The 16,657-nt window shown below is 42.3% G+C and overlaps 1 protein-coding gene across 3 annotated transcripts in view; it reads right to left on the bottom strand.

The window, feature by feature from the left end:
• The window catches only part of ARHGEF9 (Cdc42 guanine nucleotide exchange factor 9), a 242,054-nt gene that overhangs the window by 151,053 nt on the left and 74,344 nt on the right, over window positions 1-16,657 (bottom strand). For all 3 annotated transcript variants that reach the window (XM_064574140.1, XM_054508226.2, XM_064574141.1), the window contains exon 2: window positions 2,854-3,033. In XM_064574140.1, coding sequence (XP_064430210.1) covers window positions 2,854-3,033 — 180 coding nt within the window. The remainder of the gene's footprint in view (window positions 1-2,853; window positions 3,034-16,657) is intronic.

A 16,657-nucleotide genomic window follows, 5' to 3' on the forward strand; every position in this document is an offset into this window, starting at 1 on the left:
TAGGAGACGGATTTGATCTCTAAGTTATGATTTGGGCCCTGTCATTAACGGTCCTGATCTATTATCACAGTCCTCAGTCTAGACTTGCGCTATCTAATACAGTAGCAACTAGCCACATGTGGCTAATCAACACATGAAGTGTGACTAATATGAATGAAGATGTGCTGTCAGTATAGAATACACTCCAGATTTCAAATACTTAGAAAAATATATTATTAATAATGTTCATAGTGATAATATATGGTGTTATATGATAATATTTTAGATACATTGGGTTAAGAAAAATATATTAAAATTAATTTCACCTGTATTTTTTTTACTTTTTTTTTTTTTTTACTGTGGCTATTAGAAAAATTTAAATTATATTTGTGGCTCACATTATATTTCTACTGGACTGTGCTGGTATAGACCAGTGGTTATTAACACCAAAGATTGTGATTTAACTAGCTTGGAGACTGAGGTTTGTTTTGTTTTGTTTTGTTTTAAAGATTTTATTTATTTATTTGACAGAGAGAGACATAGTGAGAGCAGGAACACAAGCAGGGGGAGTGGGAGAGGGAGAAGCAGGCTTCCCGCGGAGCAGGGAGCCCGATGTGGGGCTCGATCCCAGGACCCTGGGATCATGACCTGAGCCGAAGGCAGACGCTTAACGACTGAGCCACCCAGGCGCCCGGAGACTGAGTTTTGATGGATTTTTTTTAAGCTGCCCAAGTGATTTATTTCATCATGCAGCCAAGACTGAAAACCACTGGGCTAGACTCCATACCATGCATGCCTGAGTCAGCCAGTAGCCTTCTCAAAGGTCAGCTTCAGTCCATGCAAGTGGCTGCTGGGACTGTGTGCTTAGAGGAACACTTTTCCTGACCCTGCATGTAGAAGCATAAATGCCAGTTCATTAATAAGCTAAAGCCTGGCTTTGCTTTTTGCCTCCCTGAGTCATTCTGCCTTGCTCCATCATTTTGCCCCATCCCTTGATTTACTGTTTATTATAAAAATGATATTTTGGGGCACCTGGGTGGCTCAGTTGGTTAAGTGTCTACCTTTGACTCAGGTCATGATCCCAGGGTCCTGGGATCCCTGCTCAGCGGGAGCCTGCTTCTCCCCCACCCTCTGCTGCTTTCCCTGCTTGTATTCTCTCTCTGTCAAATAAATAAATAAAATATTTTTTTAAAATGACATTTCACAGAAAGTGAAATACCTTTGAATTGGGGTGACACTGGGTGCAATTTAGTCCTTCCTTTAAAGAAGGATCTGTTAGCCGAAGATACACAAGCTATTTCTTTATAGGACCTCACACTCATCCCAAAAGGCATGGTTCTGCTTCTGAGTACTGTCCTCACCTAAATCATTCCAACCAGATAACAGTGTTTCCTGGGTTTACAGCCCTCCAAGGAAGGAGGCCTCTTTTAACCATTAAGGCCAGCCTTGATACATACACATTTTGGGGCTAATAAGGTGGTGGTGGTGGTGATAATGAGGATGATGATGATGATGATGATGATAAAGCAAGTTACCATTTGCCAAGTACCTACTGTGTGGCAAGCACTGCGCTAAACACTTTACTCCCTTATGTGATTTCATTTAATCATCATAAAACGTCTGTTATCCCTATTTTTCAAATGAGGAAATCAAGGTTCAGGGAATTAAGTGTTGCCAAAAGCCATGGAGTTGGGAGGTAGTAAAGCTGAAATTGCATTTCAGGTTGTCTGATTTCAAATAAACTGCTTCTTCACAATATTATCATTGTAGTCTTGAGGCCCTTCATCTTCCAAGAGCCCAAACCACTCTCATCTTTTGTTTGACATCAGGTATCTTACAGAAGAAACCGACAAAAGGTGATAGGCTATGGTAAGTATGATCAGAAGATATCCTGATGTAGCCTGGGTACTTATACTGCTACAAAGTTGTTGCCATGTACATTATCAGATTCATTATGATATCCACTAGCATAAAAGAATTATCAACACCATTTTGTGGATGGGGAAAATCAGAGCTCACAAATACCAAAGAAGAGATTCTAGCTCATAATTCCCAAGAGCTGGGACTCCAGAGCTCTTACTGCATAGCATCTTGCCAATTGGTAACCCAGAGGAAGCAGAAACTGCTAAGGTGCCCTTTCTCAAGAGGCCCTTTCATTAACGGCCAGGTTCTTCATGGCACAATGTCAAAAGGGCCAAGGTCTTACAAGCACTATCAAGCTGCCTGCTTCCCACCCTCAGGACATCTTAGATCCCAGCCACCTGACTCAATGTAAAATCTGCAATCAGTAAACTGTAGCCCCTGAGAGGGTAGGGAGCCCACACTCTTACATTAATAGCTGAAGACAACACACAGGGTTGTTCACACTTCCCTAAATAAGAGAAAGAAGGCAAAGGAGGCAGAGAGGAGTGAGGAAGGGAGGGGACGGGAAGAGAGGGATCTATAAAAAGAAAGAACAAAAGAGAGGAAACAAGGAAAATAATAAAAGCAGGAAAGAAGAGAGGTAAGAAACGTAAGTTCACAGCAATATAGAGTTAAAAGAGTCTTCAAAAACCATCTAGACCAAAAGGGAAGTGATTTGTACAAAGTCACAACAGGTAGGAGGCAGGAGGCAGGAGGCAGACAGAATATGGGGATTGGTAAAATAAACAAGGGGAAAAATGAAAAGACTCAAAATTAGAAGGGGAAAGATTAAAGGAGGCCCATGTCCTGGGTAAAAGACCAAAAAGGGGGAGGGTATATGTGAGAGGAGCCACCAGGAGAGAAATGAGCAGAAGAACAAAGGCTGGTGAGGGGAAAGCCAGGGGCAGGTAGCCAAGGAGACAAGAGAGGAAAGTGAAGGCTGAGGAGAGGAGAGTGAAGGCTGACACTCACCCTCACAAAGCTGGCAGGAAACCATCCCTCCTCATCGTCGATCTGGCCCCACCACCAATCCTTGTTGGAAGCATCCAAGACTTTGATGACGTCGCCAGCCTTAAATGCCAACTCCCGGTTGGCCATGGTGACGTGATCCCATACTGCCTCAGCACTAACGATGGAATCTCCAGTGATCAGCTTAGGAGACAAAATGAGAATGTGTTCAGTCCACACAGCTGGCTACCTTACTTGTCCCTTACCCCACCCACAGAACTCTATTAGTTATGGAAAAACTGACATACTAGTGGTGAAGGGTTGGGGAGAGGGAGATGGCACTAGGAGCACAAGCTCCACTGGACCACAAGACAAACAATACTTGTCAACTCTCCATTAGATAGTGGGTGGAATGGCCCAGAATGTGAATATGGACTACACAGGCCTCATGCTTTTATTCCTACTCATGAGCTTTTTCCCCAGAGAAGAAAGAAATTTCCAGTGCATCTTCCTTTGGTGCTTCAAGGCAGCCCTGGGTCTGGAATGGGTGAAGAGGTTGAAATCAAAGACTAAAATGAAGCTCAAACATATTTGCTCTAAATTTTCTGTGTTCCTCCCCTTTACTTACTCCTCCTTGGAACTGACCAATTGAGAGTTTGTGGTATATTATTTAACACCACTGTACCCCACCCCCATGGGTTATAGACCATGGCATTCCTCACAGACAATGGACTCCAGTCCTGCAGCCTCCTGTTCTCACCCACACATGATGCTATCCAGAGAGGTCATGGGTATGAAAGAATATGGCTTTCTGTGATGGCTTGCTTCCATGAAACTCAGCCTTGGCACAGATCCACTCAGTGATTTGTTACCGCCACCCTGTGAGATACATAAGGAGTCTAGGTTGAATCCTCCATTTGATAGATGGCATAACTGAGCCACAGTGAAGTTAAGGGGTGAGCTCAGGATCATCCAGCAAGGCAGGGGCTGTGCAAAGACCTTAACCCTGGTCATTAAACTCTGTGGCAAGTAGGACTACGCTACACACAACAACAGGATGATATCTATCCCAGTGCCACATCACACACACACACACACACACACACACACACACACACTCACAACACTTGTCTAAGCACAGTGATGGAGATGAGGGTGGAGGAAGAGTCTGCCTCTCTTTCTGGTTGCCATCCTGACCCCTGTGTTGTTTGTTCTCCTTTTTCCCCAACTGGTTCCAGCCTATATGGGCCATCAATCTTCCTGGCATTCGGAGAAACAGATCCCAGAACAAAGAACATATGGCCTGTCAAGGCAAAAGATTCAAGAACACTTTCTCTAGCATTAAATTTCTGAACATGTTCTCTAGAAGTCAATTTTTCTATCAGTCTGCTTTGAGGAGGGACTGATTCCCCAAGGTAACTGTAGCTCCACAAGACCAAAGACAAAACAGTTCAAAGATAACAGAGACAGGGCGCCTGGGTGGCTCAGTTGGTTAAGCAACTGCCTTCGGCTCAGGTCATGATCCTGGAGTCCCGGGATCGAGTCCCGCGTCGGGCTCCCTGCTCAGCGGGGAGTCTGCTTCTCCCTCTGACCCTCCCCCCTCTCATGCTCTCTCTATCTCATTCTCTCTCTCAAATAAATAAATAAAAAATCTTTAAAAAAAATGATAATAGAGACAGAATATGGAACATGCATCCTCTCACATAGGACTGCCTTTCAATATACCAACTGGAGAATAACATTATGGTCATGAAATTAACACATAACACATTACATACATATGAAAACACACCCACATACTGATCTTTTGATTTAGTTAAGTAATTCTGTTGGTCAGGTAAGGCATACTGGGAGCTCCTCAGCATGGATGCAAATGAGATTTCCAATAGGGCCTTTTATAACACCACCTTTCAAGTACCTCATGCTTTACTATTTATAAAGTATTTTCATATCTACTGCACCACTTGATCCTTACTGAATGACTAGGTCTCACTATTACCCATATTTTAAAGATAAGGAATCTGAGGCTCAGATAGGTGACCTATCCTTTGTTCAGTCATACAAGTAATAAATTATGGAGCCTGGCATTCTGAGAGCATATGCTCTAATACCCATCATACCATACTAACAATGTCTATTCATTAGCTACACTGAACTCATAGAACTCCATCCATAATATCAGAAACCAGATGAATCCTATTCGTAAAGAACTACAAAGAAAGAGGTATGGACAGCCACCTTTAGTCACCAGTGGCCCTGCCTATGAAAAGTTGTTTTATGTTGAGCCTGCTTTCTTCCAATTGCACTAAAAGTCAATTTCTTCTTGTTCTAGCCTCAGTGGAGAATTGCTGGTCACTGGCCTTAACAGAATAAATCTTCATAAAGAAAATCTCCCTCTCCTGCCAAGTATGGGTTCCAACTGGTGTTGTTAGAGCTCAATAAGCACATACAGCCCCAACTCAAAGCACCATGAAGGCTTGTGGCTTAAAGCTGTATCTTGGCTTTTTACCAAAGGTCAAGCATATCTTGGTATCAATTACTAGTCCTCTGCTCAAGATGCTATCTGTGATACTGTCTGAGGTACCCTAGGCCCAGGTCTGGCTGATTCCACTGCCTGTGCTCTTTCTACAGTGCAGTCATCTTTTTAGCAACTTCATGTTTGGCTTTTCCCAGCAGCAGTTGGCTCACTCTTGTCCCCATTTAGTCCAGTGGACCTGCCTGGGCCCTCAGATCATAGAGCCCAGCTATACCCTAGACAAGGCCAATCTAGGATCCAGTGGCCATAAACCAACTGGTAAGCCTGTTGTCAGGGCCTACTTGGAATCAGAAACAGTCAGAACTAAACAGCATTTCAAAGATCATCACCCTTAAGCCTTCATTTTATAGATCAGGTATGATATAGCAGGAGTAACTTGCCTACAGTCATCAGATGGCCAGCCTCCTAGACCACTTTTTTCCCAAAGTAATACCATAGATAGAGAAGGTAGAAAAGAACACCTGGATTTAAGACCTTCCTTTGTTACTTGCTAAAGTTGTAATGATGATGATGTTATTAGCTAATATTAACTAATAACGTCAGGCACTATTCCAAGCACTTTACACACATTAATTCATTAAAGCCTCACAACAGCCCTTTGAAGAAATAGTATTATTATTCCTATCTTATAGATGAGGATATTGAAGCACAGAGAGGTTAAATAATTTCCCCAAATTTACACAGACAATAAGTATTAAAGACATAATTCAAATGCAGCTACACTATGGCTCTAGAGTATCTGCTCTTATAAACTATGGTGCCACTGGGTCAGTTTCTTTACCTGTTAAACATGAATAATTCTGCATATCCACTTGCTTCATGAATTATAACATACTGAACCAAGAGTTGATGGATATGTGTGCAGACATGAGAGAAGAGTTATTCCAGAAGAGGCTGGTAGCTGTATGGGGCTCCTGTGCTCTCCAGTCACAAATATAAGCAGGAATAAGGGTATGCTACTCGCCCATCCTCTGAGTTGTTTTAAAAGTGAATTAAAACTGGAGGGTATTAGGTTCAGTGAAATAAGTCAGTCAGAGAAAAACAATTATCATATGGCTTCACTCATATGTGGAATATAAGAAATAATGCAGAGGATCAGAGGGGAAGGGACAGAAAACTGAATGGGAAGAAATCAGAGAGGGAGACAAACCATGAGAGACTTTGACTCCGGGAAACAAGCTGAGAGTTGTAGAAAGGGAGGTGAGTGGGGAGGATGGGGTAACTGGGTGATGGGCATTAAGGAGGGCACGTGATGTGATGAGCACTGGGTGTTACACACAACTGATGGATTATTGAACACTGCATCTGAAACTAACAAGGTACTATATGTTGGCTAATTAAATTTAAATTAAATAAATAAATAAAAGTGAATTAAATTTGGGCTTGAAATTGGTTTCAAATCTCCCTTTTGTGTATAGAATTGACTTAACTTGCTACAATTTTTGATAAATATGCACTTTGCTCATCTATTTTCCATCCAACCCTCATTCAGTGAGCCATGACTGTATACAGGGATCTTCTTACTATGATTCAGGCACAGTCCTTACTTGAAGAGCAAAGGCACTTCAGGTACTAACAGTGAATGTCCTTCAAGCAGTATGAAAATATGGTTAAGGGCAAGCAAACCTAGCTTCAATTCTGGACTTTCCTAACTTAGAAAGTAGCAGTGACAATGGAAGGTGAGGAATAGAAGAGCCAGAGAAACAAACCAAAATGGAACTTTCAGCATGTAATTAGGATACCAAGAAGTGCAATATCACAAAAGCCAAGGACAGCAGTTTCAAGCTATACAAACTTGGGCCTCAGTTTCTTCATACATAAAATGGGGATAATAATACCTGCCTCACAGGCAGGGTTATAGATAGGGTAAACTGAGCACTAGATATACAGTGCCTACTACAATGCTTGGTATATGTTGGTTTAGTATAAGACTTCAGAGGAAGGGAGTAATATATGTGGCTACTGGGCTCTAGAATAACTTTGTGGGACACTGAAAGATAGGCCTTAAAGAATGGGTAGGATTGTAACAGATACAGGAGGGAGAAGGAAAAGCATTTGAGGCAGAGGAATGAGGAATGAGATTAAATAAAATCTCAGAGGTAAAGACTATGGAGAATTTGGTAGCAAACAGGTAGTAGAGTTTGGAAAAGGGTGGGAAGAGGGGTTTGGGGGAGCTGGGGAAGGACAGATGGAAAAGTAGCCTGGAGTCCTGTTTGAAGGCTCTTAAATCTAATTTGAGGAAAAGGAGGAAGTCAAAGTTGATTTGGGGGGTGGAGGTGGTATTTCAAGCCAAAGTGTGATGATTAAAGCATGAGGGTAAGTTACATGAAGAAATCCTTGTTTGCTGGGTCATAGGGTAGCTCTATTTTTAATTTTTTGAGGAACCTCCACACTGTTTTCCAAAGTGGTATATCAACTTGCATTCCCACCAACAGTGTAAGAGGGTTCCCCTTTCTCCACAACCTCTCCAACATTCGTTGTTTCTTTCCCTGTCTGCAATAGCCAAGCAATAGCCAAACTGTGGAAAGAGCCGAGATGCCCTTCAACAGATGAATGGATAAAGAAGATGTGGTCCATATATACAATGGAATATTACTCAGCCATCAGAAAGGATGAATACCCAACTTTTACATCAACATGGATGGGACTGGAGGAGACTATGCTAAGTGAAATAAGTCAAGCAGAGAAAGTCAATTATCATATGGTTTCACTTATTTGTGGAACATAAGGAATAGCATGGAGGACATTAGGAGAAGGAAGGGAAAAATGAAGGGGTGGAAATTGGAGGGAGAGATGAACCATGAGAGACTATGGACTCTGAGAAACAAACAGGGTTTTAGAGGGGAGGGAGTGAGGGGATGGGTTAGCCCCGTGATGGGTATTAAGGAGGGCACATACTGCATGGAGCACTGGGTGTTATATGAAAACAATGGATCGTAGATCACCACATCAAAAACTAATGATGTATTATATGGTGACTAACATAACATAATAAAATAAAATAAAATAATAAAAAAATAAAACTTTAAAAAAAGAAATACTTGTTTGGGAGGAGAAAAAAGAGATGACAAATTTTCTCTTCAATGTGTTGAATATAGGGGGCCAGCATATGCAGGTAGATTTGAAGTTTGAGAGATGTCAGGTAGATTTGAAGCATATGCAGGTAGATTTGAAGTTTGAGAGATGTCAGGAGAGATAGTTGTATAGGTTTTGGAGTCAATGGCCCAGAAATTGTAGAAACCAAAGAAGTTTGCCCTGTAAGAAAGTGCTAAGAAAGAAGACCAGAAACCTAGGGAAATAGCAATAACGGGAGGTCAGGAAGAGAAGAGGAGCCAGAGAAACAAACCAAAATGAAGCTTTCAGTACATAATTAGGATACCAAGGAGTGTAATCTCACCAATGTGAAGGACAAGAATTTTAAGTAGCAGGAGCTGATCATATTATCAAATAGTACAGAGCTACAAAAGGAAAAAAAGCCAAGAAAAGGCCATTTGAGAGTGGTTATATTAGGGGTTAAATTCTTTATATCTTAAACTGTTTTATACTCCTCCCCCCAGCAAAAGTCTTAATTTCCCAATTGTCCCCACCCCTTTATCCTGCAAGCCCAACATAAAGCCAGGAGATGGTGCTGAGTTACTCCAGCAAGGTGCCCAAATAGCTCCTGGCCTTGGGAAAGTGCTGATGTGACTTCTAACAAAATAATTCCTAATCCCCAGAACACTTCAGGTATAGCACCAAATATACGTTGGCTCTTGCTCACTTGCCAGTGAGTGGGACACACAGTTTTATGCACCCCTACACCAAAGACACTTTTGGATATGAATAAGAGGATGAGGAGAGGGAAGTCATTATATCTTTCTTAAAAGAGGAATGAGATCCTATTTATTTTTGTCTAGATTTCCCAGGATAATCTTAATTTCAAATATTCTATCCCACTGATACTATAAGTAGATACATCTGTTCTCAGACCTATGTTCCCTGATTTTTACCCTGAAAATGTGACCACCATACTCTGGAGGCTTGACCTCTAAGAATTTGACTTCTAAGCCTGGTCTCTGGTCAACAATGTGGCATGTGTCTACAGCTAACTTGGAGTAGCCTGTGGGCCCTTTCAGGTGGAAGGAAAGAAGGCAGGGAAGAAGTGACAAAGTAAAATGGGGAGGAAGAAAAACTTGTATTTGTTAAAAACATATCTCAGGCACTGGGCAAGGGGCTTTGTGATCTCAGCCTCTATAACTCTCCAAGGTAAGCATTAATATTCTTATTATAACCTGTGACATTAACCAAGTAGCCCACAGTCACCCAGTTAGTAGGTGGTAGAGCAGATTTGAATCTTTAGTAGCCCTTACTCTATAACTTTGCTTTTGCCAATCTCCCACCAGAAGGCAAAGAGAGAAGGCTCCCAGATGGTTTCTCTTTCCAGGGATACCAGCCCATCCTGTGAATGACCTTGAGTAGTAGTTCTCAACCTCCTGGACGGCTTGTTAAAACACAGATTACTAGACCCCCAAGTCTGAGTCTCTGATTCAGTTGGTCTTTATTTTTTTTAAGATTTTATTTATTTATTTGAGATAGAGAGAGGGACAGCAGAACAAGAGAGAGAGAGCATGAGCTGAGGAGGGGGGTTGAGGGGCACAGGGAAAGAGAGAAGCAGGCTCCCCACTGAGCAGGGAGCCTGCCTCAGGGCTCAATCCCAGGACCCTGGGATCATGACCTTAGCCAAGGCAGATGCTTAACTGACTGAGCCACCCAGGTGCCCCTAATTCAGTTGGTCTTAAGTAGGACTTGAAAGCTTGCATTTCAAACAAGTTTCCAGGTGATGCCTATGCTGCTGGTTCAGAGACACACTTGGGGAACCACTGCTCTGGAGGACCTTCATAGTCTAGGCTTCACCCTTGCCTCTCCTGATGCCTCATTCTTCCCAGGGATTGCCATGCCACCCTGTAGGTTGGGCTCCCTGCCTATCCTAAAGGTCTTCCTCAGTGGTTGGTATATCTGAGAAAGGATATTTTGAGTCATGTACGGAGTATTCCCAATGCCAGGCTTTGCCAACATAGAAAAAAAAAAAAAACTGGCATCCCAGTTATTCAGAACCCTAACACTTGTCTTCCTTTTTTTTTTTTTTTTTTGCTCTTGGCCCTCTAGTTGAACAGTACCACCCCCAAAATAGTTATTTAATTAGCCTGGGTGACTGCCAGAAATATTAGAGTTTTAATGGCAAGATGCAGAAGGGAAAAATGTTAAAAAATAAAAATGTGCTGTGCAGAATAGCAAATGTGTCAATTTCCATGAAGGTAGCTGAGCTGCACCTGCCTTCTGAGAAGCTTCACAGGAGGATAAGAAGGGACTTGAGGCATTTTTACCTCTACAAGGTTTTTGTCAGTTGGTGCTTATCCCCATCCTCTCAGAAGATCCCATCCCTCAAAAGCTAGGCATGGACAAGAGCAAAATCTTTTCCTTTGTTCCTTTTAAGTACATCGAAAATAGACTGGGATTTTATTCTCTCTCCTGAATTGTCTTTTTAATGCAGCCCTGTAAATAGATTCTGGCTATATTGCCCAGTGTTCAAGGACAATAATCTTCCCCACTTCTGGAAAGGTGTGACCCAGGCTGTTCCAACAACAGCTAGGAAGCACCACAGTGTAAAGACTGGCTATTGGAAGAAGCTCTGCCAGTAACTCATTGAATGATCTTGGGCAAGTCATTTACCTGTCTCAGTTTCTTTATCAGTCAAGTTACAGACTTGAACCAGACAGACACCCTCTTAAGTTGCTTCCAGCTCTAGCTTTCTACTGAGCCTAACATTTCAGCTTCTCAAAGAACAGAAATGTCATTATTACAGCATATTTCTTCTCACCCTCCTTTGTGCTTGATAGGATGCTTTTACTGCTCTCTACTCAGGAAAATGAGAACTTGGAGCTGACTAGTCCCTTCCTGAATGTAACTCATTCAGGCATTGCTGGTGACATAGGCTAGTCAGACTGTCTGAGAAAACTGAGGAATGGGTTTTCCACTTTAGCCCTTGACTACCCCATTCAAAAGTCAGAGAAATCATCTTTCTCATGACATCAGCTCTCTCACCTCCAGTCCCATATTTCCAACTTCCTCTTCCACATTTCACTGGATGGCCTATTACCACCTCCAATAAAACATATGTAAAACTCATCATATGCCCCTGTTCCCCCCCTTCCTAATTTTTCCCATTTCTGATTCCTCTTCTTGGCCTGTCATTTTTTACTTCCACATGTCTCTCTCTCAGATATGACCCTTTATATTCATTTTCAATGTCCCATCCTATGTCTGGCTCTTACCACCTCAAGTTGCCTCCCAATTGGCCTTGCTGCTGCCCACGGTCTCTTTCCCCCTTAAAGGTACTCCTTAATGATGCATTTCTCAAATCTTCCTTGCTGGTACAATTATCCACACTCAAGAAGCCTCAACAACTCTCTCCTGTCAATCTTTCAATGTCCCACTTATGGATCCAACCCTTATCTTTACCCTGACAGGGACCTTCCACTCTGGCCAAACTGATCCTCCTGCAGGCAGATGTACTCCTACCTCCGTGCCTCTGCTTCAGCCAAAGCCTTAGCCATGCTTAAGTACAGGAACACTGGAGCTATGCTGCTTCTTGCCAGCTGCATGATCTTGACCTGCCTGTTCGTTAATCCCTCACCTGATGACTCCAGTTTGTATCCTTTCTCTCTTTGCCTCTTTCACTAATTTCTACATAGGATAAGAAAATAAGGCAATATGGATTTATTCAAGTTGTCAACCAGAGTGTTAATCTCCAAACAACCAGAGTGTACAATTGTGAACAGTAGATCTAAACAATCTGCTTAATTCATAATGAAAAGCCCTGTTTTTAGCCTCTACAACCTGAGCCTTAAAATCAGGCAAGTTCTGAGGCAGATCACAACAACAGAATTAGCATCTCTGTCAGGTTGCAGAACATACTATGAGGCTAAGAAAATTATTTACATAATATGTACCAGGTGGTCTATAGGACAGTATGTTGTTGATAGAATTTATGGCCAGGTAGCTTGTGGGGTAGGCTGCTGGTTTTTGCTGAAGATGTGCACAGGTGCTTGAAGGTCATCAGGGAAAGGAGAAAAGATGGCAGGTAAGAAAAACACCACCATGAATATTTTTTAAATCCCAAGAATTGATTTTTCTTTTCCCTATGACTTAATAGTTCACACCTGGCTGATTTCAGCTTTAACCTGGGTGTTGCTATCACCCATAACTAAATAATTTCATTTCTGAGCAGAATAATTAATGAATTCAAGTGATGATGGCTCTAAATGTACTGAAAGGAAGTATGCAAATATCTTTTCTTTTCTTTTTTTTTTTGCAAATATCATCTTTTCATGACATGCTCATTTTTTTCCTACTTTATTCATGTGATTTGTGAGTCATTGGGCACCGGCTTCCTTCAATGTCCCATTGTACCATCCATTTTTCACTTTAAGAAAATGAAAGATCTGAGGTGCCTGGGTGGCTCAGTTAGTTAAGTGTCTGCCTTCGACTCTGGTCATGATCCCAGGGGTCCTGGGATCTAGTCCTACGTCAGGCTCCCCACTCAGCGGGTAGTCTGCTTCTCCCTCTCTCTCTGACCCCTCCCCTGGCTCATGCTCTCACTCTCTCCTCCCTCTCTCTGGAATAAATACATTAAAAAAAGAAAAGAAAAGGAAAGATCTATGGTTAGTTTCAGCAACACCCGACAGACACAAAACCCAGCTGGAATGGCTTGATTTGGGAAGGTGAGCCTAGATGAGAGTCAGGTTCAGCAAGAGCAAGATGGATCACCTGAACCAAAGGCCAATAGGTACTTTGGTCACAAGCCAACTCATACTTGTTAGGACCTAAAAGTTTAGGAATCCCAGATAAGCTTCCTAAGAAAAGGACATTTTCTCATTCATTATAGACAAAGGACAACACCTTTCTGTACTTCTTCCAAAGAAGGTACATGTGATCTTAGCTGTAACAGGACCAAACATATATGAAAGAAGTGGAGTTACTTGCTTGGTCTGGACCTTAGCAATGGACTCTTCTGATATGAAACTTCAGGCACTAGCTCAACCTAACAGGCCGCAGAGTTAATGAAGTGAGACCCAGCTACTTCTCCAAAGTTCATGATGTTAAGAGTTTGGTCTTTTTGAAGAAATGAGTCCTTTAGAGAAAATGCAGCCAAATAGGTCAAGGATTGGACAGATCACAGAGAACACATGTTTCTGGACCACCAACCAACCATGATCCTGTTGGCTAGAGAAGTATCCCACCAAGAGCACCTCCCAATCTGATAAACATAAGCTTGAATGTCCAAAACATTGGAAATAGTACTTACTGTCAAGTTATTCTGGGATATTTTGGCATCACCCAGGTGACTCGAACCCATTAGACTAGTCTTTCAATGTGTGGTCCACAGACCTGCTGCTCAGAATCACCACAGAATTTTTAAAAAGCAGCCCAAGTGATCCTGAATCATACATCATATTAAAACAAGTGTCTTAAGCTTACTAGAGCCAAAGTTTGAAATACAAGAATTTCCTCTTACTGCACTGGATCATTTGGAAGAAACCAGAATCTCTGAAACTGTCTCCTGGCTTCTCCTTGTATTAGATTCCAGGCAGGCCAAGGAGTTACAGTAGCTTGTCCAGGAGGATCTTTCCAGTCTGCCTTGAGAGGCTATCTGCACCTGCTCTCTTAAACCCCTACTCCCTCCCACCCCTGCCCTGATCTTCAGCCCTGAGGCCCCCAATGGCCCTAATGGAAAAATCCTTGCAGTATGTTTCTATGCTATAGTCTAGAAACAATTTCCAAGAGCTGCGCTCAATCTATTCAAGTCAGACTCTAATATTCTAAGAGACAAATTATTAGTAAAACAAATAAACAAAGAAAAAATGAGTCAGCAATTCTCTCTCGATGAATTGAGTCAGAAGCATACCTCCCAAACTGGAGGTTACCCTGACCCCGCCTGTCTCTTGAGTCAGCTTGGGCTCCATCTCCAAAATGTTCCTGCCCTGGGCATTGTGATCTTCTTGGACTTGCTGTGGGTAATAAGTTCCAGCCACCCATTGGGGTCTCTTTGTTGCCTTCAAACCTTGAGAGATGGCCAGGCCAGGCCTAGGGAAGAGGCAGGGAGCTCAAAAAGCTCCCAATCCCTGAGATGACCTAGACCTATCTAGGACTCTGCAGCTGGGTTCTTGAATTGCTTTATGTGGTTCTACTGGGACCAGCTCTGGGATCCTTAACTTTTCCTGGATTGTGACTTGAAGGCCAGCCTTGGAGTTTCCTGAGAAGCAGTGGGGGTGGGGCTCCTCTAGGTTTACAGAAGGGGAGGGGGAGGGGGCTAGAACTACATGATGAATCTGTCCTCCCTGCCTCCCACATGCATAGTTCTATACTCATCAACACCACAGCCAGAGGGTGGGTGGGCAAGGCAGAGAGAAGAAAGGAAAGTCATTTTTTTTATCCATTTGACAGATGTCGTGTTAGAAGTATTGTAGGGGAAGGAGGGCTGTAGGTGGGGGGGGAGGAGCAGAGGAAGAGATAGGTTAGAACTAATGGTTCTAATGTGGTCTTTAAATGTAGCCATCTGCTCTAAGGTGGTGAGAACAGGAACAACATTTATAGGAGCATTTTGACCTGCTCCTATATCTGGAGAACAGAAAGGAAAAATAAATATATTTCAATCAATTTAAACCACCTTGAAGTCTATTGAGTATGCCCACCCAGGACACAGATTTGCAAAGACTCATCCTTTCCAAAGAGAATGTAATATTCTCCTGGGGAGTCCTTACAACCCAAAAAGGAAATCTTCATTTAAACAGCACATCAGAATGTAGAAGATGGTTTCCAGTGGCTTATTGATTTTCCTCTGCCTGTTGGCTCACAGTGAGAGAAAATACATTGGCCAAGGCACTAAGCAGTGCCTTTGGTCCCTGTCAGCAGTGATTCCTGTTCAGGGATGGGCCATGTTTCTATCAAAGTCTAGCACAATCCTGGGTTCCCAGCAGACATGGTAAATAGTGGATGGGTGGATGGCAGGGATGTTTGGTGAGCAGCCACTGGACCAGGCCCCAGGGAACAAACTGGCTGAGTTGACTTGCCTTCTGGCAGAGAGATGTAACATCTAAACTTAAGCTGTCAAAGAGGACACAAGTGAAGCACAATCAGACCCACCCTCAAGGCCTAGGAGGGATGGCATTGGGTCTTTGAATGAAAAGTAGTTGTGCTTGTAACAACAGAACTTCAAGTAGGTCATACATGCTTATGTAAGACAGCTTCTGCCTGTTTAAGCTAGGTGAAAGAGATGAGGGCAGAGAAGGGAAGGCCCAGGGCAACTGAGGAACAAAGCATCCAGTACAGTGCTAGAACTTGAACCTATTCTTCTTGACTCTGTCTCAGGTTCAAAAACCTGACAGTGGAGTATTATTATTATTATTATTATTATTATTATTATTATTATTATTAAGATTTTATTTATTTTTATTTTTTATGTTCAGTTAGCCAACATATAATACATCATTAGTTTCTGATGTAGTGTTCTTATACTCAGAAAAGCTCAGGATTGGAGATTCTCAAGAACAAGCACACCTAGTTCAGTCCAACTTTTTACAGATAAGAAAACTGAGGTTCCAGTGAGGAGAAGATACCCAACGAATAAATCTAGTCAACAGCAGAGCCAAGATTAGAAACCAAGCCACAGTATTTTAGAAAGATGGTTATCAATTGTCTCGGGTTAAAAATTATCAATTGGTTAAAAAAATGAATGCCTACCCCAGTATCTAAATACTACTAATGTGGAGCGCCTGGGTGGCTCAGTCATTAAGCTTCTGCCTTCGGCTCAGGTCATGATCCCAGGGTCCTGGGATCGAGCCCCATATCAGGCTCCCTGCTCAGCGGGGAGCCTGCTTCTCCCTCTCCCACTCCCCCTGCTTGTGTTCCCTCTCTCTCTGTGTCTCTCTCTGTCAAAATAAATAAATAAAATCTTTAAATAAATAAATAGATAAATAAATACTACTAATGTACTATGTGTTTTATAAAAATTTGTACAAAAATAGAGATTAAGTAATGATGAGATTAGCAATTTAATAGATAGAGAACTTCTAATGTTTTCCCCTTAGCTTCACTGTGCAGATCACTGTTTTAGACATTTTCTGGTGCTCTTTCCTCCCTCTGCTCTACAGATCTTATCCCTTCCACTACAACCATTACTGCCTCTCCTACCCCTCAGGGTCCCAAAAAAGTCTGACCCTGGAAATTAAGGGATAAGAACACCTCACTATGAAG

This window comes from Mirounga angustirostris, unplaced genomic scaffold (genome assembly GCF_029215605.1).
Source record: "Mirounga angustirostris isolate CCGP_5_RB_7025 unplaced genomic scaffold, mMirAng1.0.hap1 SCAF_11, whole genome shotgun sequence".
In the NCBI taxonomy this organism is placed as follows: domain Eukaryota; kingdom Metazoa; phylum Chordata; class Mammalia; order Carnivora; family Phocidae; genus Mirounga; species Mirounga angustirostris.